General features: G+C 39.8%; 1 protein-coding gene across 1 annotated transcript; it reads left to right on the top strand.

Annotated features, from left to right (window-relative positions):
• Positions 1-989: 989 nt before the first annotated feature.
• phldb3 (pleckstrin homology-like domain, family B, member 3) lies at positions 990-26,785 on the top strand. Its single transcript, XM_028580179.1, has 15 exons — positions 990-1,513; positions 11,181-11,329; positions 11,520-11,630; positions 12,265-12,402; positions 12,793-12,921; positions 14,758-14,937; positions 17,827-17,937; positions 20,131-20,229; positions 20,620-20,704; positions 21,255-21,408; positions 22,814-22,895; positions 23,293-23,442; positions 24,161-24,380; positions 24,673-24,758; positions 26,183-26,785. Exons 2-15 carry the CDS (start codon positions 11,183-11,185, stop codon positions 26,315-26,317), a joined length of 1,827 nt encoding a protein of 608 aa, XP_028435980.1. The 5' UTR covers positions 990-1,513; positions 11,181-11,182; the 3' UTR covers positions 26,318-26,785.
• The last annotated feature ends 387 nt before the right edge of the window (positions 26,786-27,172 follow it).

Raw genomic sequence — 27,172 nt, 5'->3', positions numbered from 1 at the left:
ACATACTTTCAGTTATCCAGGTCATGGGATTTCAAATGGTAGTAAGTCACACTGCCTTGATGGTTAAGGGATTTCTAATAGTATATTTTACAATATTTATATAACCACTCTAATATCCTGTTCCTGAACACACTTGTAAGGCGTGTGTAGAATTTGGAAAATTCCAATGTTGGCGCTACCCAACGGTAGTATCAAAAACATGCAGAATTGAGCTACAATTATTCAAATCCATAATCTTGTCAATAGTCGTTAATTAAGTTTTAACTCACCCAAACTCTTATTGTTTTCCAAACACATTTTGGGAGACAGCCTGAGAGAACAAGGTCAAAAGACACCTCATGTAGTGGTGCATTATAGTAAAAGTGTTAAGACTTCCTTAGAAGCTGTGAACTTAAGCTCAATGGTATTTACAGGGTTACAAATGATCACAGTTGATCCCCAGGCCAAACTATATTTCACCCCATGTGCCTGTGTGAAGTGTTACATTGCAACTAGTTGTACCATTTATAAAAACATGGATTTATCCATCCATCCTCATCCAGCACAGGTCCTTAGCCAGAACCTCTGTGTAGAGGGGTTGTATATTTCTCACATATTTGTTCACTGTTGTATTGATCTATTGCTGCATTTACTTATGTAAAAGATTGGAGTACTTCCACTAAACCATGTAATATGGGCCTTCCGACTTCATGTGTGGTCACTTTTTTAGCCCAGGATTTGACCAAATGACTTTTGTTCTCTAACAAATGTGAAATATAAAAATAAAAATTTGCAACTGACCCCAAGCCCTTTTTCTCTATTATGACCTTATAAGCTTAAACTCCCACTATATTACTATATTATTAAAACATTCCCAAGGGACCTTGTCATGAAAAGTATGTAAGTGGCCGTTTACTTCACAGCGCATTGGCAATATGCCTGGATGACTCTTTAGTTGAGCCACTCCACAATGAGAAAGCCCTGTCAGTTCCCAGAATAGAAATCCCATTTCGGGTGCAGGACTTGAACGGGACTCTCACTGTTTGTCTGAGCGCAGACACCGCCGGCGGGTGAAGTTTGCTCCAACTGAACGGGGATATGGATCTTTTCATGTATGCCTTTGACACATAACACTTTTATTAGTCGTCCCCCGCCTCTGTCGTCGCCCTCCTCCGCTTTTACGTTCAGTTCAATCTCACCTGTTGACGCCGGCAGCAGCTCAACACCGCCTACTGTCACTTTTTTTTCCCCCTGGGAGTGATTGAATCAAACCAGGTGAAGATTAAAGAAAGCAGAAACACTGAGATAACGTGGCTTTCGGCCCCACTGCAAACGGTCGCTGAGCTGGAGGTAACTGAACACGAAGCCTGACTTGTGTGTCTGAAAGTGAAAGCGCTTTAACAGTGCTGAAGTGACGTTTCGCTACAGGTTTTTCTCCGCGTTTCCTCTCTTTGATTTCGCCAAGGCTTTGCCACTATGTTATGAATTGGATGAACCACCACTCTCGTCGTTTGGGTTGGAGCACGTTTCCCAGGTAAGAGCTGCTATTTCCTTTAAATCTTGTTCTTTCTTTTTTTTAGCAGAAAAAGTCAACGGAAAATGCTTCTTACACCTCCAAACAACTTACAAAGCTCGCGCAGCTCCTGTTGTAAATAATACTTTCCACACCAGAGAAAATGTTAATGAGGCTACGATAGGCTATGATATAATAGCCCTGACAATAATGTGTTCCTGACGTGGGAAAATTAGTAGTCCCTCTTTTGTCACATCTACTTTTTAATCCCTCTAGTCTGCACCCATGACAAAAAAGGAATTAATACAGCTTCCTGATGTTGAAAGCATTCACAAAGTAAAGCCTTCTTGCATGGATCTAATTATTTGGCTGTGCTTGTAAAACAGTTCATTGATTCATACTTCATAATGTTTATTTTTTCCTGCCCTTTGGCCTAAATACAATCCTGAATAGTTAACAGTTTTCATTCCTTATCTGTGAAAATACAGTAACTTTCTCTGACCTAAACTGCTTTTTCTCTGTCAAACCTTGTCCCATGACAATAACTCCAGTTTACACAAATTCCCCTTTGGTTTACAATGACCCTGAGGTATCTCGCCTTTTATCCCTCCATCAGCATGCACAGGATAAACAGAGTGTGTGGGAGTGTAGGCTACTGTAGTTTCAGGGAGGGTTGTGAGGAGAGATTGCCTTGGATTAGGAGGGTTTCGCTGTCTGGGCAGTTCTGCCTTTAGTTATTGTCCGTCTCACTCCCTCACTAACGCACACATACCTTGTTTTGACCGGCTTTGGACAAATCTGTGTCTGAACCCAGCGTCCTAGGCTGTCATTACTGGATCACTCTTTTATTGCATCACAATTCCCAGAGATTTACTCACGCCAAAGGAATCTGTCACTGCAGTTGAACCAGTACTGATGCAAGGAGTTGCATGTAGTATCAAGCTAGAGATTTGATAAGTGCCCTAAGAGATTTTACCACACTTTAGGCTACCTTAATATCTGCATTTATTTTCATCAATGAGATGTTCTAATGTGAAGGCCTAAAGCCTACAGGTAGATGTATGCAAGGCATAAAGCAACATCTTTCTGTGACATTCAATGCATTTCAGTAGAGCTGCAACAAATTCTGGGTCTTTTTCACAGCAGATATTTCCCCTTGTCATAGTGAGAAAACCACAAGTCTTACTAATAACTTAAGCAATGTCTCTGTTATATTCAAGTCTTCCAGTAAGCAGTGAGCCAGCATGCACAATAACAGGGCCCTAAAACTGCTTTTCATTATTGATTAGCCTAATGTAAGTTTTATCAATGATTTTTGTGATTAGTTATTTTTAGTCCAACCAACAGTCCAAGTTATTTCCAATGATATAAACAGAGGGCAGCAGCAAATCCTCACATTTGAAAAAGTTGGCTTCTTTTTAAATAATAAAATTTGTTTATGTATTGTTTAGCTTGGTATTGTAACAAAACTTGGGTTTCACGTTGGCTCTGTTTTTAACATTTTCAAACAATGCCCAGGCCGTTCTACTTGTGGTGCTGGAGCCAGAGCCGATTTATCCTGATGTGTACTGATGATTGAAATTGATGAAAAATCTTCTGCACATTAATCATCCATTGTCACGGCAAAACATTTCATGCTGACATCAGCTCGTCAGCCAATTTTACACAGGAATGTAAAAAAATACACCACAACCACAACGGCATGAGCCCAGAAATGCAATGTCCAATCCTATCATCATTTTATTTATTTTTTTACAGCGCTGAAGCTTATTTTCAGTAAGTAAATTGCTTGATTCAGAATGCTTACTAGTGTGGTCGGTATTTATTTATTTATTTTTCTACCCGTGACAACTTAACTAGCTGCATCAGTGCTTTTTGTCATATGCGTTGCCACCAAGGTGTCAGACAGGGTTTCTCCCTTTTTCTCAGAGTGTCAGCTGGGTGACAGCCAAAACTTGCTCCTCTCACCTGCTTTTCCTGCTCACAAACTTGTACTGTGACGACAGCTTCCTGGTCCTTGGCGCCGAGCCAGCAGGAGCCACATGCAGCAGGTCCAGAGGTCACTGCTGCGTAGCCCACAGCATTTAATCTGTCAAATGATAACATGCTCTTTGCCCGCATGTAAGAACAGGTCCATAAAATGACAGTTTTTATCTGTTTAAGGAAACCGAAATAGTACAACATTGAAACAGGTTGACGTACATTATTTTTACCCTTTCCTGCAATCTAGCAGACACCAAGTAGTGTGCTGTAACACAAAGCACAAGGCTTTCCAGGTTTTTTTTTTGTCTTTGGTTTGAGCCTCTGGACCAGAGCAAGGAACTTGGCAAAAAAAAGGGCCTTCTGTGTCTCCATTTTGACAATAAAAATAGGAAAATTACTTATGCCCTCTGGAAACATTTTGTGCACAATATACTAATGTGATGATGTCAGGCCTGCTATTGAACAGAGAGTTTTAAAGAATGGAGATTTGGTCTGTTTGACTGAAGCCACAGTCTGTAATTGTGGCCAATAAAAAGAAAATGTGACTTCCTAGTAGTTCACAAGGCGTAATAGCTGGTTTGGTCTTATGCCTTCTACAGATGAGAGGCTGCCACTTACAGTAACTCATGAAGCAGTTTATCATCTGGATTGTAGATGGCTCTCTGGTCTGTGTCATGTCACTGTGTTAAAGGCATTGCAGCACTCGTACAGTACAATGCAGTGCATGAAAATATTTCAGTCTCTAAACATAACATGACAGACAGGTCAAGTAGATGACTCAAGTAGCTGGAGCGGGTATCCGTGACAATGGGGCAGATCTATTCAATTCTATGTTTATACATACATTATATACTGGAACTTTTAATTCCTGTTTTGACCAATTTGTTGCTACATTTAAAAGGTTGACACATGAATTGTTATTCCAGTTAGTTGGAAGATTTATGCACAAATTATTATTGTAATGATTAATACCAATTTAAATTTGTATCTATGTATTTATACATTTTGCTTGACAAAGTTAGGAAAACAATGTTTTTTATATTCAAGCCTGATGTTACACATCAAAGAATGATCCCGGTCACTTCCACACAGCTTAATATTTAAACACTGGTATAGAATCGGTACTCTGTATCGGCCGATACCTAAAGACAAGGTATCGGCATCAGGCATCGGATTGGTGCATCCCTAAAATAAAGCGAGCACAGTGTGCAGGATTTAATGGAAAACAATATGTGCCATTTGAGTTTGTGGCAAAATCAATCTTTCTCATATTGTCCCAAATTGGAAATGTTGCTTCTGCCCCCAGAGCTCACCTTTCTACTGTTCACACTGCATAATATTATATTCTAGAAATTTCTACAAAAATTCCCAGTAATATGTAATAATTTATAAGTTTAGTCATTTGATTTAAGTGAACTGAGAGCGGCTTGACCCCCCCCCCTCTTTACAGGTCAATTTTGCTCACATGCTCCATGTGTGACATGTTTTCCCTATGCTGCCCTAGCACTGAACGCATAGTGACGGGCCGTAATCGGCCTTCACACCCACACCTAGCATGCCACAGTCAGAGCTCTTTTGTCCTGTGTGTTGCTGGTGGAATATAGCTGTTGTTGTCAGTGTTGACTTTATGGTTTTGTGTACACAATGCTTAGCCCCACTTTTCCTTTCAGCCACTCATCAACGAGGGTTCCTGACAGGGTCAGGGTCATTTCAGAGTGTAACTGTGTGTTATTTTCCTTATTTGGGAGCTACAGTATCAGATTAGTCATACTTTTATATATGCTTAGGACTAGGTCTTAGTGCTAACGTACTAACTTGTTGCAAAGACGGTAGTACAGTTGTACAGAGGGACACTACAAAACATATTCACATAGAGATGTTCCAATACCATTTTTTTCCTTCCTGATCCTAATTCCGATACCTAAACTTACAACCCTAAAATATATTGCTTTCCTGCTGAAGAAAATGTTTCACGATTCTCTCTTTAAAGATATTTTCATATTGGACATATTTTTACCCTTATGCCATGTTTTTATGATATGCCAACTGACCTCACTGGCATATGTCACATTGGAAATGATGGTGACATTTTCTCGCTAGAACATTTCTTGATAACAAATGCGATCATCTTGTTTTTGATCGTGTCATACTTTAATGTATGTACTTCCAGAGTTAATATGTTTAGTCTAATGCCCCTCATGTAATAAACAACATGGCAGATAATGAAATGTTCTGGATCAAATCCATCAGTGTGTCTGCATGTGACCACTCTCTCTGTAAAGTGGGATATCTATCTTTGCTATCCACAAAGTGTTATATTTACTGGATTTAGTCACTTTCTCTTTTTATTGGCTGACTTCCCCCTGGATTGTTTGAGATCAAACACACAGGTGATATTTTTTTATTTAACCTTTATTTATACAAGCGCTGCTCTTTCACTTTCCCCACCCAGAGTTGAACCGACAACCTCCTGGTTGCAAGCTTGCATCTCTAACCTTTAGGCCACCACTCCCCCATCATATGAATGGAGATGCCTTCAGTGGAGCCTCTGAATGAAAGAGAGTTATAAGACTTTGCTGATTTGAGCCCATGGTGAGACAATATGACAACGGAAGCACTCAGCTGTGTTGTTGAACTCTCACGTTGGTTGTGTGTGTGTGTGTGTGTTATGGTGAGTCAGCTGTTGCCAGTTACTGCTGATCTTTGGTTGATAATTAGCATTGCAGACTGATACATAAGAGTCCTGAACTCTTCGAGGTTTCAGTTTAAGAGTTGAGGGCTATGTATTGTGCTACATCTGGGAAGTCCTTACATAACTCATACACAGAAACACACTCAGACACACACACACTGTTCACTCCCTCTCTTCTATCTTATTCTCCAGAGGCAATACCAGCAATCAAGTCCCAATTATTTTGGGCACAAATCTGTGTTCTGTTCTTTGATCTAACTCTCAGGCTAAACTTTGTCCTCTTTTTTTCTGCATGTGCTTATTTTGTGTCCATAACTAGGGCCTTTCTTACTCTCTCCTACTGTCTCAGTTTTAGCCTTTTGTTTGTTGCATTTGACAAACCACTGTGTTAACATGAAACATGAAAGCATGGACTTTACTCTCTCTCTCTTTCTCTCTCTCTCTCTCTCTCTCTCTCTCTCTCTCGGCTCCACAGTGTATCTGAGTGGACTTTAGCTGGAGGTCTGATAGTGAATGCTTGCACTGATGTTTGTTTGGATAATAATGCGAGTCGGTGTGAAGCTCTCTCTGCCTCGTTTTCTTTTACTGGGCAGCGGAAGGTTGGCGACCACAGTGGAAATTAGGGCTGCACAATATATCCTTTTTTTTTTATCGTCATCGTGACTGATGCAATAAACACATTGCGAAAGGCTGCAACATAAGCGCGGAAGACACTCCGAGATTGTTTGTGTTAGTTGAAAGAAAATATCAGTAGAAAACTACACTTTGCAATTTAACTTTCATTCTTTTTTTAGCGGTGCCTTTTATTATCAATTTCAATGTTCAATTTGTTAAAATAAAAGAATGTTGGACATTAGTTATTTTCCTTTGCTTTCAATTCAACAAGCACTTTATTGTATTTCAGCAGAATACTGAAAGCAGCAGAAATGCAAAACTGAGTACCCCTTAATATCTGTTTATTCATGGAGAGTAATATCGTTATCGCGATATTCAACAATGTTATCTCATATCGCATATTTTCCTCATATCATGCTGCCCTAGTAGAAATTATTAGTAGTGGGACAAATGATCAATACAGTAATATATTCTTCAATATAAACTTAAAGAACTTAGTTATGAAGTAAAATAATAAGCATTATCAAATGATTGCTTTTTGTGCAGTTTTGTTTTTAAACTTTAGGATTGTGTTTTCTCTTACAGTGACACTGATATATGATGTATCATTGATTACTGTCTTGCAATAAATAGTAGAATTATTGTGGAATCATTTGTATTATGATGCCATTGTTACCATGGGCCTTTTACGTCTATGTAAGAACAACATGATTATAACACAAACATGACAACCTGCCAGCAAATATGAAATTACCCCTTTATAAAGAAAAAATACTTATTTAAAGCTCATTTTCAGGTTCATAATTGTATTTAGAGGTTGTACCAGAATAGGTTTACGTGGTTTAATTTTCAGAAAACACCATATTTGTTGTACTGAACATTGCTGCAGCTCCTCTTTTCACCCTGTGTGTTGAGCTCTCTGTTTTAGCTACAGAGTGAGGCATCTCACTTCTGTACCATCTTTGTTGGGAGTCGCACATGCGCAGTAAGCACTGCTAGCTAGTCAGTTGCAGAGTATGAGGGAGTGCCATGTTAGCAGCTAGGCGAGCATTATAACGTGTGTTACAAAGTGACACACATTCGTCATGGAAGTAAAAGCTGGACTACAACAGAGCTGTTTGGAGCAGTTGGTGAACAGTGTTTTCTGTTGGAGATGGTAAGGCCCTTTGAGGTGGACTTTGGGCTTTTTCACTTTGTAAACCTACAACGTGCACAAAAAGATATATAACAACAACAGTAAACAACAATAAAGGAAAGGGGAAAAGCCAAAAAGCATAATATGAGCACTTTAAAATAATGTTATTGAATGGCTGCATGTCTTTTGAAATCATATTATATTTTTTCTCTTACTGGAAGCATTTGCTGAGCTGTGAAATTGGACTGTAAACTACAGTAGTCTATGTCTAACCTGCTACAGAAAATGCAGCTTGTGTATGTGAAGATCTACATTTTTATTCAGTTTAAACTGAACTGCTCCTTTATACTGTAGTCTGGGTATTTTTTGTGGAAAACTGTAAAACCAGAAATGATGAGTGTCAGTGTTAACAAATATGTTGGCCACATCAGGCACGTCTCTTTATATACTGTTTTAGTGTTTTTCCCATTAAGATGTATTTTTTATTTTCCATGGAAGAAGCCACTATTATTTGCTTCCAAGTCATGAGACCATGTGTATCAATGTCATTTACTCTTACTGCATAGACCATGGAACAAAGTCATGGATCATTAATTACTTTTTCCCAACCTTTCATGTCACATCAGTGACATTTATTAGGTGATCGCCATGTCAGTCCTGAAAGTGAAAGTGCAATTTCAGTTTTAATATTTTCTTTGTCACTTTGTCTTGGTTTGTTTCATCAGTCATAGAGTGGAAATAATCTTTATAATAGCCTCATTACGAACGGAAAAGATCAGATAAACTGTTTATTCTTATTGTCCCACCAGACAGGCTATTATGTCATTATGAAGGAAGATATTTCACAATTGTCTTGTGCTCATTTAAGTACAGATTTTTCTTTTCTTCACCTGAACCCAGGTTTATGGATATATAATTGATCAACAAGTAAACACGATTCTTCACCAGTGATTACAGACTGTTCGAGTAGGAATTACACCCATAGAAATATCCTCATGATGAGTAATATTTATATTTTTCCTCTGTGAACATTATTGTAAACTACAATATATCCATGGACACCTCTGTAAAGAGGCATGTTGCACATTTGGTGCATCACTAGAAACAAGACGCTGAACTTTGACAATTTACACTTCACTTCCTGCCGTTCTCTTTCTCCTGTCTGTCTGTCTGTCTGTCCTTCCTTCCTCCCTCTCTCCCCCCCTCTCCAGTCTCTCACTTCATGTCAGTGTGCCAGTCGTTGTTTGGAAGCCCTTACTCATATCTCAGCTGTATATTTATCTCTGTGCTTCCACTCCGCCTGCAGCCTAATAAGGTCTGGATATAAGAGGGCAAGGAAAAGATGGTGGGAAAAGGTTGGACAATAGGAATCAAAAGTATTTTCCCACAAATTGGTTGTGCCTGGTCTGTGCGTGTTTTTGTGTAAAGAGAGACCACACAGTAGAGGACTAAAGGGCAAAATAGAATAAAGAGACCAGGATAATAAAGGTCTTTAGGTTGACATATTCCCAAATGTTGGGAAGCACTTTGATGTAGAACAGTGTAAACACTATATACAATGATATTTGTTCAGGTAAATGCACATGAATGTGACAGACAACAAATAAAACTACAACGTAAGAGTACTTCAAAGTCATTTTCCCCCCCCCAATCTCTTTATTGTTTTTTCCAAGTTTGTGACATTCGCATAAACAAAGTATTGTACAGATAAGTGCAAACAAACCTATATACTGGACCTTCCACACACCTGTCTTCAGGTCCCTATAGCCCACCCATAAAAAACAAACAAAAACCCAGCACTCATACACACACACACACACACACACACACACACACACACACACACACACCAGGACAGAGGAGACAGAATAGACAAATCCCCCCCCCCCCTCCAAAAAAAAAATACATGCAAGAAGGGAGGGAGGGGATCAGCTTAGGGCTTACTTAAGACTGGTCAGTTTCTTGTGTTTCATGTGTTGACCTGGGCTAAAAAGGAATGCCAGATTTTGCGGAGCCTCTTAAAGAATTCCTGATCTTTTCAAGCCTTACACATTGCAGTACCTCAACAATCCATTTGGGGTGGAGTGAGTCCATTTAAGAAGAATGAGCCTCCTAGCAAGGACTGTGGTAAATGCAATCTGCTTTGCGGTTTTGGACGTGATGAGTGTGGGAGAGATTCCGAAGAGGGCAGAGAGGGGGTCGAGGTGTACAGGTTTGTCTAGGACTGTGCTAATTGTACCAAATACTGCAGACCAGAAAGCTGATAACTTGGGACAGAGCAGAAATATGTGCATGTAGTCAGCCGGCGATTACACCTGTTGCACTTATCAGTTCTATCGGGGTATATTCTAGCTAATCTTGCGTTTGTAAGGTGGGCTCTATGTAGAATCTTGAACTGTATAAGGCTTTGTCCTGCACATATCGAAGAGGAGTGCACACAGTGTCTAATATCTGTTCCCATTCCCAGTGACACCGAGATCCTGGCTCCAAGTAGTCCTTAGGGCGTCCAAACAGTTTGACTTTAATTTTGAGAGATTATAAACTGTTGATACGAGGCCCCGTTGGCTTGAGTTTTGTGATAGGAATTTATCAATCGTAAAACCTGGAGGTTGGTTAGGAAAGTTAGGTGATTGAGATTGTAAATAGTGTTGAATTTGAAAGTAGCGGAATAGATGGCTATTTGCAAGGTTAAACTTTGCTGATAAATCCTAGAAAGAATAGAAAATGCCATAAGCATAGAGGTGGTTGATAGTTAGCAGGCCCTTGTTTGACCAGATCTGGAAAGCTGGGTCTGAGCAAGAAGGAATACATGAATGGTTATGAAGGACTGGAGCCAAACCTGAAGAAGTATTTAGGCCATTTTTCTATATAGGCCCACTGAGGCTGATTGCTCTGTACTTTATTTTTGTTCCAGAATGGAAGTAAACTACTACAGGTACTAGAATAGACTAGACTACTTCACTAGCAGAGAGTCGCTGAAACACAACCACACACTATCGCCCACATCCTGAACTCTCCACTCTCTTTCACTATTGCTTCCTCTTCACTGTGAGGTGTTTTCTCCATCCGAGAAAGTTTCTGGAAGCCAGGGGGGGATTTCTGTATTTAACAGTGCTTATGCAGCACCACTCAGCTGTGAAATCCCCTCTGTGAACTGTCACCTGATCCCTGACACACCTTCAACTGTGCAGCAGATTAGATTTCCACAATATTTAACAAAGTGAGCAGCTCTCATTACCGGCCTCCCTTGTCTCTGTCTATAGAAATGCCCCAACATAACATGGAGAGCCCCAGGAGCCCGTGGCAGCAGGGGCTGCGTCCGCCGTGGATCACCAGAGTGACTGGAGGCCAGAGCCCCGCCTCCTCGGGGGCGGAGTCGGATACAGAGAGCAGCAGCACGGAGAGTGAGAGGGTAAGATGAAGCTGTTGATAATGGTGATACAGTAATCTTTCATGGGGCTCATTCATGCCAAACAACATGGTGGTGGCCCATGAAATCTTCCTCTGTAGCTCCGGCATGAGAAAAAAGAAACATCTCGCTCCATGCAGTTAAACCAATCATCATTGTCTACTTTTTTTTTTTTTTTACCCCTTTCTGTCAGTCCTGCATTAAAATGCTGGAGATGGGCTCACTGAGGGTCGTGTCGTCACCCTCCATGCTCCGACAGCGAATCACAGAGATCGACCAACAGAAGGAGGAACTGAAGATTGAAGTGAGTGTATTGGACCATTGTGGCCCAATCATACAAAAACATCTAATTGTCTCATCATCACATGTATGGAAAATAACTGATTTATTTTAAATTTAAAGCGATTAATCGATGGAAAGCTGATTGAGAGAAAATTAATTGGCAAATATTTTCAAAATCGATTTAAATAGTCCAAAAATGCCAAACATTTGCAGTTTCCAGCTTCTCAAATGCAAGTTGTTGGCTGTTTTTTACATACATGATAGTTAATCAAATATCTGTGTGATTTGGGCAGTTGGTTGGGCAAAACAAGCTGTATAAAGATTTTATCTTGGGCTCTGAGAAAGTGACAGTTTTTTAAAATTTCATACATTCAAGGATTAACTGAGAAAATAATCAGGTGAATCAATATGAAATAATTGTAAAATTGCAGTCTTAGAATGAATTAAAGAATACGCAAGGGTTCTTTTAACTCACTATGACTGCATGGCTGCAACAAATTAACAACCCAGACAGAGAGTTTGATTGTGTCTCTGCTGAGGTCTGCACATTTATATCTCCAAGCCGTCTCCAAACATCCACACAGTCACGGTAAAGGAATGCTTATCTGTGACATGGTCGAGCTCAGGTCAATATGATTCAGCTCCTGTTCTCTCAGCTGCAGCTGGAGATCGCCCTGCTGCAGGGAGAGCTGCAGACGGAGAAGAGCCAGCTGCACAGACACACACAGAAGCTGCAGGCTCTACAGCAGGAGGCAAGACAGAAGAAGAAGCACAGACACACCGACAGACAAAAGGTACCATGTTATACAATTAACATCATGGTTTTTTTATTGGTCACAGACATATGTTGCATTTGTGATTATGTCTTTCTAACATGATTCATGACCAACAGACTAATAGTGTTGATTGAAACATTTAGAAATACTTGAAAAAAAGTTGGCTTGAGGAGTTTTTATAGGTAGAAACGTGTGGGCTCTGTAATGCTCCACTAACATCACACAAGTTCATGTCAAAGATAAGCTGATTCCCATGCAATGATTGTTGGAGTAGAGCTGGTTTAAAGTTCGATGTCAGAACAAACTGTGTAAACATGGTTGAGAAATGGACTTGTTATTGTGTTATTTTCTTCTCTATTTAAAAGTTAGGTGATGACTGTGCTCTTGCTTCACTTTTTGTAACTGCAGGAGCGAGAGAGTCTGGAGGAGGAAAGACGCAGGGTGGAAGAACTGAAGGAGAGGTGTGAGGCGAAGGAGAAACTGATCCCCAGTCAGCCAGAGAGCCAGAGAGAACAGCTAACAGTGCAGCTGCAGCAGGCGAGTGGCTGAGCGGCACACAGCCTCTTCATGAATGAAGCAACGGAAAATACATTTTCCGATAACTTGATGATGTCTTAAACACATCCAAAAGTTTAGCTCTTTCTTTTTCAGCTTAACAAAACATCCACAACATCCACACTGTTGTGTTAATGTAAATGCAGTTTAACATGTTAGCAAGATTATACGTCCTAATAATCTTAATAGGACCAAGTAACATTTCTCTATCACTTTCAACCCGACAAAAGTCTGAATTGAATCAATGTAATGGCCGCAGCAGCACATGGTATAGAGAGAGAGAGAGAGAGAGAGAAAGAGAAAAAGAGAAAAAGAGAAAAAGAGAAAAAGAGAAAAAGAGAAAAAGAGAAAAAGAGAAAAAGAGAGAGAGAGAGAGAGGCAGGTCTTGCTGTAAACAGCTTAATCTCTTTCGCGCAGATAAAATTTAATTCAATTTAACTATGAAACTGTGTTGAAGTAAGTTGTTGAGGAGATTCTTCTCACATCAGATGAGTCTATTGGCGCTATTGGAACCTCAACGGAGGTGATGCTAAAAAAAAGTGTCTATTTACTGCTTTTGAGGGAGTTTAGGTTGTGATTCTTATATTGAAGAATATCTATCTATCTATCTATCTATCTATCTATCTATCTATCTATCTATCTATCTATCTATCAGTATCTAATATTGTTGAACGTGTTTATTGAGAAAGAAATGTAATAAATTATGTTGTTGGCAGCAATCCAAAAGAAATCTAAAACTGACAGTCTGTGTCTCAGATACCAGGTGTGTTAGAAACGATGCTGACTCCGATATAAATGTTGTTTTTGGATTGCACAAAGTGTGATTGTTCAGTACCTGTGCAACCTGATGTGTCAGTGTTACAGACACACACACACACACACACAGTACACAGGATGTGTAATTTTCTTTGTGAATGTGGCCGAACAAGATGGGAGACCTTGTTTTAAAGCAGTGTTTAATGACAGGTTTAGTGCAGTCCTGCAGCAGGTTGTTAGTTTATGTTGTGAAATGTCAGATTTATTAGGAAAGACTTTTTAGAAACTGGTTTGACACAAATTGCGACACAGAGAAAACCTCACGCATGCACACAAACACAAACAACTTAAGTACACACTGCACAAGAACAAGAGGGCAGGTATTTCGGTTATGAGACAATGAGGTTGTATGAGTTTTTACTTTCACCCGCGCTTGCGCTTTTATATACTGAACATGTTTTGACTCTGTTTAAAAATGTTCTTTAGGTCCACCACCAGTGCTTATACTGACAAAGTATCAAGAAATACAAATCACCACAAGTTGTTTTCTGAATAATCACAATTGTGATGTTAAATTTGATGTTCTCTATCTCTGTACTGATGTGCATATTGCTGCACACAAACTCATCTGGTAAAGTAAAACAAAATCTGGGGATTTTCTTTAAATTATTAGCTATCTTAATATGAATATAATATCATTTTTGGAAAGCATTCACTTTGTTGTTACAATATTGGTAGATGAAGGAACCAGCTCCTCAAATGGAGGTGTAGGGTATTGAAATAAGTGCTATTTTTGTACTAAATTGCCTACCATTGAAAGAACTTTATTCTTTATAAAATGATTTTCATAGCTTTAACTGAAGTCTCGCTTTGAGAAAACAATATATTCACAGATTAGTTAGGAAAAAGGTTAAATAACAAAGTAGTAACAAGTGTTGCTCATTCAAATCTGAGCACAGTTTATTACAGTTCGTTTTAATTTGTTATCCAGCATTTAAAAAATGAAAACAAAGGCTGTTACAAACTGGTTATATTAGCCTAATTGCTCTGTCTTGAATGCAGGAGAAAGAAATGATGGAAACGGCAGTTCGGGCCTTTGAGGACTGGGAGTTTCGGGTTCTGGAGCAAGAGAGCGGCATTGATGAGGACGAGAGCTCGATGGAAGAAGAGAAGGAGGGAGAGAGTGCAGGACACATGGAGAAGGAAATTTTGCGTCAGCAGCATGGGATCAACATTGCGCAGGTAAACAACCGGAGGAACAAAGAGGAATTCTTCCCAGAAATTCACAGCTGCTCCAGACGTGTTATACGGGTTCGCAGCTTATCTGCGTGTCATGTGCTTCATGTCACTGTTTACCCCCGCCGGCTAACATGGGATAAACCTTCACACAGACTTGTGACGTCAGGCTTGTGCATGGAACAAGTGGACAAAATAGCAGTACACCCCACAATCTAATAGTCCCATCAAGCTCTACATACATAAAGTTTGTAACTTGTTAAAAAGTTGTTCTCATGTCGAAGACATGTGGTGTGTTTGTTTTCTTTATTCTCAGAATCCTGACTTTAAAGTCAGAACATTAATACATTTTTTTCACATGTGGCCCCAATCCTCCTCTGTATACATGCAATGCTATAACATATTTTATTCTGTTTGAATTGTAGTGTAAATGTTTACCTCATCTAAAACTCCCTCGTGAAAGTTCTCTTTTTTTTGCGTAATAACTAATAATACTGTAGCATCAATAACCCACAGCCACCCATCTCCTCCTTTTCTGTTATTTGTGACCTAAAGTATATTAACGACTGTGAAAAGTAAGAACATCAGAGCACATGTCTGAAATGGCTTTTTTACTTTTTCCTTTGTGACTTGTGAAGAAAAAAAACTATGTTTTCTTGCTGAAAGGTTTTGCACCATCACCGAGTTGTGAGGTTACTCTTCTTCTTTTCAGAGTTAAAATAAGCCAAGTGCAGACCAAAAAGTGAACTTTAGAGCCACAAATCTGAGCTTGTCCTACAATAATCACAGAGTTGTTGGCATTGATCAACAAAGCTATAAATCTAGATTCTATTTTCGCACTGTAAAAAACAGTGAAAAATATCATTATTGGCTTATTTGCCCTGAAGGACTCACTTCCACATAAGAGGGCTTTTTTGGAATTACAACACACACACACACACACACACACACACACACACACACACACACACACACACACACACACACACACACACACACACACACACACACCCCTCTCACTGTCCAAGGTTGTCATTGCAGGTTAAGACTTGCCCTCCTTCCTCTCCCCTACCTCCGTTAAATTGTGACACGAGGATAAACTCTTTACCTCACTCTCACCAGCATCACCCTGACACTGTTACATGAGTCTGTACAGCAAGCTTAATTACATCAGAGGCCACCATGAGAGAGAAATCAAAAGAGCAAGACAGAAGGAAAACAGAGCAGCGACGACAGTGGAGACGATGGAAAGATAAAACTCATGAGGGGATTTGGAAGATTTTGGAACAATGCTACAATGTCATGGCTAAAATGATAATCAGGATCAGTTTTGTTCAACATTGAGAACATGATTATTTATTTATGTTAAGAATGCAATATATGTACTGCACTTGAGAAATAATTGGCAGAAACTGTCCTGATTATTTACAGCATCATTTCAAAATGATTCTGTCATATAATGCAACCAAATAAAAAGGATTTATCCAAGGCATTCACCTTAAGCTTAAAACCTGTTTTTGGTGAACGCAGCATTCATGAATAAGGTCTGTGATTAGCCAGACACTTTTGAATAGAGTGGGCTTGATTGGACGCACCAGACCAGGCACTCTAAATGCAGAGAGACAATATAGTACCCAATTATTCAGATTTACTGTGGAAGCCAAGATAATGATTGGCATTGTTAAACAATTCATTGTGCAGCTTTGTGATGAAAAGAGTCAAGAAATAGAACAAACTGAAAGACAGTAAAACTCGTCAGATTCACATGGTAATTTGAAGAGGCCTGGAACATGTTGGCACTTGTGTGATAAATCCTAAATGTATAACTGTAGTGAGGCGCCAACTGTTTGAGACTTTGGTACCTGGGTGTGTACTTTGTTTAGATAGTGATTTATTGAACATGTTTTTTTAAAATATCTTATTAAGTGGGTGATTTATTGAACATGTTTTTTAAAATATCTAATTAAGTGAATACGATTTAGAAACGTGTGTAGAGACGTTCACATGCTCGTCCCAACAGTCTCTGTGTTGTCAGCTTATATATACAAAGCCGCCACAGTCAGATGCTTCTGATTCTGAAATTTTGAGGAAGCGAGAAGATGCACAAGTTGTTTGTTTTGCGGAATATTTCTTTGACGGCTTTATCAATCTTTTGCAGTATAAAAAGGACTCTGAGTCTGCAGCCACGGTAACGGCTTGGTAGGGCTGTGCGTAAACACGGTGGTGCTTTGAGCTGAATGCTAACATACACGTCGTATAGTGTTCACTATGCTTCCCATCTTAACTTGCAGTGTTGGCATGCTAATATTTGCTAATTAGCACAAAACACAAAGTACATATGCTGATAGGAATGTTATTAGTTTTGCAGGTATTTTTATAGATTAGATGGTGAAAATAATATTGAATTGTTCCTCAATTAGCTGGAGTATGTAAGAGGAGGAGTGAGAGAAGAAGAGGGGGATTGTGTGAGAGGGATGGTAGTTGACTCAGCTGCAGTGTGACCAAATGACAGCTCATCTCTATACTGTCTGTCTGTCTGTCTTTCACTGTGTCACATTTGCTGTCCTAAGGTGCTGATTTAATATCAGTCCATCATTTCTTTTGAGTCACACTCAGCCCTACTGTCACCTGTTCCTCTCGTGCCTCTCATTAACTTGCAAAATGGATGTTTGATTTGCATTGTCTCGGGCTGAGCAGATCAGCTCGGCTCGGGGCCCCACATTTGCTCACACTTGATCAACATGATGTTTACCCAACATTACAACACAACATAATGAAAAGATTTAGTCAACTCGGGCCAGCCAGATGAAAAGGATACAGCACATGCCATTTCTTTTGAGGAGAAGAAAGCATATGTCCGTCCACGCTGAATGGAATTATGTTGTGAATTTTCAGGATCGAGTCCAGCAGTTGGAGAGACAGCTGAGGGAAATGGAGAGGGAGAAGGAGAGGGAGCTGAACGCCTTGAGGAAAGAGAGGAGAGACCTGGTCCTCACAAGTCAAACTGTAAGAGGAATTTATGATATTGTGGACTATCGCTGTAACTACTGCTGCTTAATAATGAAGAGCAATATTTCATTCTGGTGGTTCATTCATTAGTCTGTCTTTGATATTTGATTGGAAACAGCATTTTAATTTTGATAAAAGAAGGGAACCAGTACATATTACTGAAGATGGCGAATGTGTGAGAAATTGACTCATATTGTCTTCCTAGTTTGCCCATTGTTTATTTAAATGTCTGAAATTCAAAGTATAAAATAATTAGATTTTCAAATGCAGTGTTTAGAATCACTCTCTATTTGCTTATTTCATTACTGCCATTTTATTTGAATGTCTAAAATCTGAGTTTGAAATGTCCACCATATAGTGTCAAAAGTGAATGGGCTCGAGGTAGGTTTAGTGTAGTAACTGTAAAGTAAACTAGTTCTGTGTTATATAGAAGTATTGAATGTGTGAAAGAGGGAGTTACATTTTTGACAGACCTAAACATTTCTAAAGGTGTAAATCATCTTATTGGTTGAGTTAGGGGACGTTTAAGAACCCATTTTTAAGAGTGCAGATTTTCTTTTACCTATGCCCAAGTTATTCTGGTGCAGTTTGGTCACACGATCGGCTAATTAGCTTTCCTATAACCAGCTGTGTTAAAGCTGCAAATATTGCATTGTTAGAACCTCAGGCCTTGTGAAATTGTTCACTGTTCTGTTTTCCATTTTGTAACCTTGTCCAAATGTCTCATGGGAATTATTAGGCCCACTTGAAAATGTTCACTGTTTACAGAATAAGCCTTTTGAGATGTATCCTGTTGTTCTGAATAGGGTCCTGTTTTACATTGTTTTATAAAAAGTTAGCGTCCAATCAATTACCCCTACGCGAGATATACATATTTACTGTGATGCAATGTGCAGACACAATAAAAAAAGGGTACATCTGTACGCCTCCTGGATGAGAGGAATGACCAAAAGTTTTGAGCATCAGTTGGCAATAAGTGATTAGTTTATTATTGATTTCAGACTCAGCCTCAGGCTGCTAAGCTTTAAATCACAATGTAACGTTGGACAACCCACGCTGCCATGTGTTATCTGTGATTATTAGGAATTCTTGCTGCTCCAAAGTATGTGATTTACTCAGTCCCTAATTAAACTGAGCTGTGACTTTATCACACAGCCAGTGCTTGGCCTTTGATCACACTCATGAAGGCACCGGTTAAGTGAGGAGAAGACAAGATGTGGAAGAGGAAAAAGCAAATCAGATATGGAAAGGGAGAGGGAGACAGGGAGCGAGAGTGATTGAGAGAGAGAGAGAGGGGAGGGAAGGAAAGGGATAGAGGGAGGAGTAAGCAATGTGAGGGAGGGTGCTGCTTCTGTGAATTTGTGTGGACATGTGAGTGTATGTGGATGTGTGAGAGGGGAGAGAAGGCAAGCTTGGAGAAGTTCCATATCCTTTCAACAAGCGGTAAGCCAAAAAAAATGCCCTTGAATGAATCTGCGCGTTAAAAATGGTGTTTTTCAGAAAACTATTTAATTTATCTGCTCTTCTAAATGAGAAAATGGGAACAGCGGGAGGGAGGGAAGAAGGGAGTGGCAGTACAGAAGAGGAGAGAGGGACAAGACGGTGTCAGACAACATGACCAAGTGTGTATGACTAAAATACGACCGCATGCAGGATGGGGTTTACTTCTGACACGTGTAGTGAACTTTAGCGGTGAGAGCTTGTTGTGTCTGAGAGAAAATTACTTGTGTATTACTTTCTGATTCAATCTCATTGTTGTAACAAGGGATGGAGAACGCAGAGGTAGAAGGAAACAATACCCAAGGATCAGTAACTGCTGTTGCAATCTTTACTCTGCACACATTCCCTGTGGGCATGTACTGGTGTAGAGTAATGATTGAGACAGATAAGGGTTAAAACAGTGGACTGCATGTGGCGACTGAATCGCTCATGTGTTGGTGAGTCAAGCAGGAAGGGAGGGCTAGAGGGAAAGATAGAGAGGCAATGATAATTTTTTAACTCATTACAATCCCTCTTGGAAGAGGAGTTTTCATTCTCAGTCAGATGTGGTATGTCGAAGGCAGCAGCATTCATCTGTTACTGTTTGCCCTATTCCCTGCCGCTTCCGTTCATTTAAACTGTGCCTTGCAGCCAGTTCTTCATCACGGATACGTTACTGAATTTCAAATGAACTTTAATCTGGTCCTACAGGTTCTCAAAGAGAAGAAGCCTCTCAACGATTGGTCGGACATCACCGGCTCGGCCCCCTGCATGATGTCACTCTCCCCTCCCCTTCACAAGCCTCCTCAGGTACACATCATGTCGCCATGGATACAGCATGTGTTCACAACTATCAGTAATTTTCCTTGTGGATTTTTTCGACGAAGCTATCGATCCTTCCAAAATGTCAATTTCCCAGAGGCCTTTTTTGAAATGTTTTGTGTAGTCAGAGCAGTCCAAACTTTAAAGATACCCCGTTTAATGTCAAAGAAGGCCAAGCAAATATATAACCACATTTTAGAGGCTGGAAGCTGTGCATTTTTGGTATTGGTGCTTAAAAAAGACTTGATCGTGATTAATCAATAATCTAAATAATTGCAGGTTAAATTTCTGACGAAAGACCAGTTGTTTTGTCACCTAATTGTTTCAACTATGTTTGTCACACAGCTCATGCTTACACTGTTGTCTTTTATTTTGTAGGACCCATGCAAAGAATCTACCAGTTTGCCCAGAAGACGAAGCTCACATCGCAGTCGAGTCAATGACAGGCCGCTGTCAGCACAGGGTGAGCTATTACCAGCCCTCATTTTTCTGTTTTCTATTCTGCGTTTGATTGCTTAAGCTGAGAGCACCATGCTATAGTACAATAAGCACTCTCTCTTTGCGCTCAGGTCCTCATTTTGTCAAATTGTTTGTTCAGTTCCCTCCCTTTTAGTCAAATCAAAGGTGTGTCAATTGAGTCAGCAGGTTGTTATTACGCCGGCAGAAAGCAGGATTTTCCTGTACTGACAGCCTTTATACTTATTCTCTTCGATAGTATCTATTTTTCACACACCCACATCTATCTATTTTTCACACACCTACATCTATCTGTCACCAAACATCCCAGCAGCCTGATCTACAAGGTCATGTCAAGTCTTGCCAGGTGTCCTTCTCCTTGCTTTGTCTGTTCCTGAAAGCCGTAACTGTAATTTCTACAGTATATGATTCACTATCTTGATACACGGCCACCACTTGCGCAAATTCTCTCACAAGCCACATCTTACATAAAGCAATGTGCGCTGACTCATGCATGTTGTTCTCGTGTGTCTTTCTCTATCTCCTTCCTTTTTCAGTGTTGGTGAGGACGCTTCCAGACAGCCAGAGCCCAGAGGCTTTCACTTCCCCCCTTCCCTCCCACAGGCTCAGCAACGGGCACAGAAATGGGACCAGCAACGGCGGTGGGCTGCTTACTCCGTGCAACAGTGCAACAAGTTCCCGCGCTGCCAGGTCAGCTACTCCGCTGCTCGTTTGATGAGCATTTCCTTCAAAGAGAGAAATGAAGAGTGGCTTTTTAATGTGCTTTTAGAAGTTGATGTACTTCTTTAGCATTTACATGAAACAGTAGGGGCATTTTTATAATCCACACCTTTGCTCACAGGAGGGAGAAATCTGGAGTGTGTGAAGGGTTTTATAACAACATATTATTTAAGGAGCGGTTACCATAAGAGATCATTGCAGTTAATTCAATATTGGGTCTTGTTTTCGTAGTTTTGGCCACGTTTGATTTATTGTTCACTTTCATTATCCTTTCCAAATATTGTTTTTAGTTAAAATAGTTTAAAAAAAAAACTATTTTTTTTTTTTTTGACTGGTCATGGTCCTCGCCCCATCGGATGTCCTTTCAGCAGGATTTACACATTCCCAGATCTTATCTCTGTAAGTAAAATGATATAATTACACATAAGAATGAGGGCCTAAACTACAGAAACAGACTAACCAGAATAATCCTTTTAGGAATTTTCCAATGTTAAGTGCATGAACGAATTATACTATACAATATATATTCATAACTAGCATACGGCAGTAGCAACAGTTAGTAATGTACTGTCTTGTGTTAATAGGGGTATACGGGTGTTATGCACACCAAGAAATACTGGACATTTGTCAGACATGAACATTACATTGCAAACAAAGAACTGTGTCTACTGTCCCAGGGCTTTACAAACTAAATCTGCCATAAAAAAGGCCACCTTAAAAAAACACAACTCAAGTTCTATATAATCATCCATCCAGAGGAATGAAAGCAATATAATGAAAGCAATATAAGTTCAGTGCAAATAAAGCGTAAATAAATATCTTTGCAAAAAACGTAAACAAATAAAACAAGCGATCATACGTAAAGCTGTACATGTCTTGCAACATGAACCAGAACGTTGGCTTTTAAGTACTGTATAGTTAGCATTACAGTGTCATGTGATACTGTCAGAATATGTTTTTGCAGGATTTTATGATCTTGGACACATGCTTTGGTCTCCTTGGAGCAGTGTTAGTTGTCTCATGTTGCTTTGAAAACTTGCATATCGATAAGCCTGAATGGGGATTTAACATAATTCAAACATTTACTTTGTTTTGATAGTTTGCCTACATTGTACTTTGTCTGATTAATAATACTCTGTTTACTGTAATACCAGCTTTATTTGGAATTTTGGACTGATCTCAATGGCATGTTTGCATCTCAGGAGCCGGATGGCACTCCAATTACATCACTAGGTATAATTGCAGTGCCGCTCCTGGTTTTTGCTTTTTGTTTTTAAAGATTTTACACCCTTCTACACATACCAGGGTTGTTTGTATCTTAGCTTTGAGTGTATTTGGCCGATGAATGAATATATAACTCCTCTTCCCTTCACAGCCCGTCTCTGTTGGATCTCGTGGAGATCGAGAAGAAACTGAGGGAAGCCAAGGCAGAGAGAGAGAGGCTGCTCAGAGAAAGGGTGAGTCACCTGTCGTGGGAAACACTTGCTGACACCTCTAATCTCCCGCGACACACTGCATTAGACACGGCTGTCTGATCCCTGACACCCACTCAGCTCGCACATCGTGGTCCAAGAAAACAGCTAGCAGATGTGTGGATGTTTGTTATGCATGTTTGTAGCATTGGCGAATGCCAAGACTGAAAAATGTGTATCTATATGATTGTGAGTTTAAAACCTTAATGGGGAACGTTCAGTGGTATGTTTTTCGATGTCAGCTTGCCTTTTTTTGGAAGCACATATCAAGGAATGCATTGTAAATACAACTCTAAAGTATCATCATTGCCTTTCTAAATTGGAGAATTCATATTATTTAAAAGATGGCTTATAATTTTCAATGAAACATGTGTGCACCCAGGAAGAGCGACAGCAGTTGTTGTTGGAGGAGAGAAGGCAGAGAGAGCTAAACTCTCCCAAAACAGAACCTCCGGAGCCTGAGACCCCACAAAGGCCAGAGGCAGAGCCAAATGAGCAACCAAACACCAGCTCTCCTCCAAACACCCCAGAGGTAAGAATGAAAAGACAACCAGAAGGTAGCGTTAAAGGCCCTGAAAAACATATTTTTTCAGTCATCTTCTTACTCTGAGCGATGGCCAGGTAAAAAGAGAAAAGATAATAACTGATTCAGCAGAAGCAGAGTTATGCAAGTAGCAGCTAATGCAGCCTTGAGCCAAGAGCCTCAGGCAGAGATGAGTAGCGAGCAGCAGAGGTCCGTTAAGCTCACTCCTTTTCAACTCCAAATGTTTTTTTTTTTTCATTTTCAAACTTGTAGTCTTCAAACCCAACCAACGCACACTCGAGTGAAATCACCTAAGGCAATTTATCAGACTTCACGTAGCTCCCTCTGGAGGAACAAGTTAATCAGACACACATTTACATATAAAAACCAACTTAATTGTGCTGTTCGGACTATTTAGTAATCTGGTTTTAAACCTGCAAACTTCTACTTGTAATTGTTTTACATCTGATCCATATTATCCTAATGTATTTATTTAAAAAAATTCCAATTCTGAATGTGTTATTGTCTGTATTTCTTGTGATTGTACTTTCTGTGTTGTTCTGTATTTGTCTTTGTAATCTGAAAATGAGGGTCGTCCCTCAATGATCTCTCGAGGATAAATAAAGGTTGAACATGTAGAAAGAAAGAAAAGCACAACAAATCTTTTCGGACCAAAAGACATGCCCAGTATCATGATCCTATACAATCAATCATCTAATCACAAAAGGCCCTCCAGCAACGCAGCCTGCCCCTCTTCCTCTCTCCCAACTTTGACCTCCGAGCCCACGTGGAGTCCCTGGGTCACGGCGTGACCAGCTGCACGGACCTGCGTCTGACGCCGCGACGCTGCGCAGGCTTCCTGACCAAACGAGGGGGGAGGGTGAAAACCTGGAAGAAGAGATGGTTCCTGTTTGACATGGACCACAGACGACTAGCCTACTATACAGGTTAGACAGGCTGGGAGAGTGATGTGTGCTGTGCACATACTGGCTGCTTGTTTGCATGAATGAAAGCCTTCTGTGTGTCACACTAGCTCACTAAAAGGAAGTCAAACATGTTGTAAAAGAATATTCATCAATTAATATTATTTCCCAGGCTTTATTCTCCACTTATTCTTCTGTACATTCATTTGTGTTTCCACCAAAAAAATGGTTTGCATTAAAGGTGGAGTCCGACATTCTACACATTTTGTCAAATTCAGCAAATATCTATCATTTTTTTCTTCTCTCTTTGCTGCAGACTGTGATGAGAGGAAGCTAAAGGGAGTCATCTACTTCCAGGCCATCGAAGAAGTTTACCTTGACCATCTACGAACAGCTACTTCTGTGAGTTCTCATACACCAACACACCAACTGACTCTAAAGAAATCTATCAAAGCGTCTGTGCCAAATCTCTGGACTTTGAATCTGCACGGGAACTATTTGATAAATGCAGGAAATGGATTTCTGGAGTCTCATATACTGTATGATATGCAGGCCAGTTTAGCTGAGTCATAAATCCCCAACATCTATAAAAAATTGTAATTGATTGGTGCCTTTTTTTTTTTGCACAATGTGTTTCAGATTTAACATGCATGGCCATCAGAAGACATATTGTTAAAGATATTTTTATAACTCCGGGCACGTATTCGGACCGAGGTCACCACTTTAATCTTTTTAATGTTATGTTAGTTAAAGCACTGTATCAACTGAAATAGAAGAACCTTGGGATCTCGTGTTATTTGGAAATTTACTGTGTTCACTGTGGTGTATTCACATGACAGTTTGTTTGAGTTTTGTTTTTAATAATTTGAGGTTTCTTCTTCTCCAAATGGGGCGTTAAATTATAGACGTGGCAGATTTGCATGGGAATAAAGACACAGACGATCTCTGCAATTACTGTATTAGAAATCAAAGCCGGGTGTCCGGTAACAGTAGGACTGCTGAGTAAAGCCTTTTTATGCTGCTGCAAGTCTAGGGTCTTGGGAAAAAGTGTCACATAACAATTATTGGAAAACCTGAGATTTATATTTTCACATCTTTTAGAACTGCTTAAGTAAAACAACAACACAATTTGCCCGAAGGACAATTGCAGTTGTGAAAAGTAATTAATAATAATAATAATAATAATACATTTAGTTTGTAGCACTTTTCAAGGACTCAAAGTTAGTTCAAAAGTTCAAGGTATCTTACAGGGAAATTGGTTTGCAGATATGATTCATGCAAAAGACAACTACAGGACATAGTTTACAGAGTTGTTCAGTAGGAGGTCAGCATCCAGGTTTAAATACAAGTAAACAATCTCAGCAACCTGTGCAAATGAGAAATCAACAGACAACTAAGAAGTACATTTACTGAAGTGCTGTACTATGGACTAACTTTGAGGTAATTTTACTGAGTATTTCAATGTTATGCTCCTTTCTACTTCTACACACCTATATTTCCACTCTTTCATCAGCTGGTTTCATTTAAATAACAGTTTGAGGCTTAAAGAGGTAACATTATCCAATGTTAAAAACAAAGAATGCATTCAAACTAAAGAAACAACAACCTGTTCTTCTGCTCCTGAGAAAAGTCAAGACGGAACTGTGAGAGCAGTGCTAGAAAGCTTCAAATGAACTATTGTAGCAAATGACTTGTCTTATCTATCTGATCAAAGTTATGTAATTTTGTTATAGCTTTTGGGTTTCACCTGGAAGAATGCAAGGTCCTGTCCTACAGCCTCTTCATCATGACCTATCACATTATCCCTGTGTGTCCCTTCCTTCCAGTCTCCGCGGCCCAGTCTGACGTTCTGCGTGAAGACATACGACCGTCTCTTCTTTCTGGTGGCTACCAATCCAGTATCAATGCGGATTTGGATGGATGTCATCGTCACGGCAACAGACGAGCACAGCCGTTACTGACCTCTTGCATACGTGACTGTGCAACCCTTGAGTAAAGCTCCTGAGCGGACAATGCAGTCAGTCATTTCCCCCTGTCTGAGGGGCTGGTTTGGCTGCGATCCACCTCTGGGGCTGATTCTGTACCTGGACTCATGAATCTGTGGACAAAGTGCGTGAGATGCAGAGGTGCAGTGGCTCCAGGTGCTCCAACACAGCGGAGGAGACTGTTACTTGATGCTTCAGTGGCGGCGGAGGTTCAGCGCTGAACACGCTGCAAACCACGAGCAGCCTTACACAGCAGTCTGTTACTGGGAGGTTTCACTCTTTGAGCCTGACCTCCCCCAGCTGGTCAGAGTCCAGCATTACAGGACTGGTACTACACCACAACCCACACTACAAACAGGGGGTGGGCACAATAATAGCAACACCTGCACAATATAATGCAATCCAAAATAACAACCCAGCAATAAATATAACCTGTATACCTTATTGGCTGTTCAAGATTTGGGCTGTGATCTTTTTTTTTTATTTTGTGTTGGATTGTTTTATATTTGTTTTAGGTGTTTCCACTAATTTGTCCATCTCCTGTATCTTTGTTTTGAAAAATTACATTTTCATGAATTAAGTTATTATTTGGAAATTTGTATGGGTTTGATATGCAAATGAATGATGGCATAATACACTGTTATGAATGCACTATTAAATGTTTATTCATAAAAAGTTTGCTCTAATTTGCCTTTTTTTTAAACTTAAATCTTTATTAAATAATAATAGCAAAAAAAAGTGATTGGGAAATATACTTAAATTTTTTTCCATCATTCATGCAGTCGTTTTGAGTCTTGTATAATGTCCTTTTTTCCAATTTTCTTCCAGTTG

Source organism: Perca flavescens, chromosome 6 (assembly GCF_004354835.1).
Source record: "Perca flavescens isolate YP-PL-M2 chromosome 6, PFLA_1.0, whole genome shotgun sequence".
Classification (NCBI taxonomy): domain Eukaryota; kingdom Metazoa; phylum Chordata; class Actinopteri; order Perciformes; family Percidae; genus Perca; species Perca flavescens.
This window is presented reverse-complemented; position numbering and strand designations above follow the sequence as displayed.

Excerpts from the sequence above, each read along its gene's own strand:
- phldb3 (XM_028580179.1), top strand. The coding sequence starts at position 11,183 with ATGCCCCAACATAACATGGAGAGCCCCAGGAGCCCGTGGCAGCAGGGG. Across the intron at positions 12,922-14,757 it reads TAACAGTGCAGCTGCAGCAG|GAGAAAGAAATGATGGAAAC; the intron begins GCGAGTGGCTGA and ends TCTTGAATGCAG. Across the intron at positions 23,443-24,160 it reads CTCCTCCAAACACCCCAGAG|GCCCTCCAGCAACGCAGCCT; the intron begins GTAAGAATGAAA and ends TAATCACAAAAG.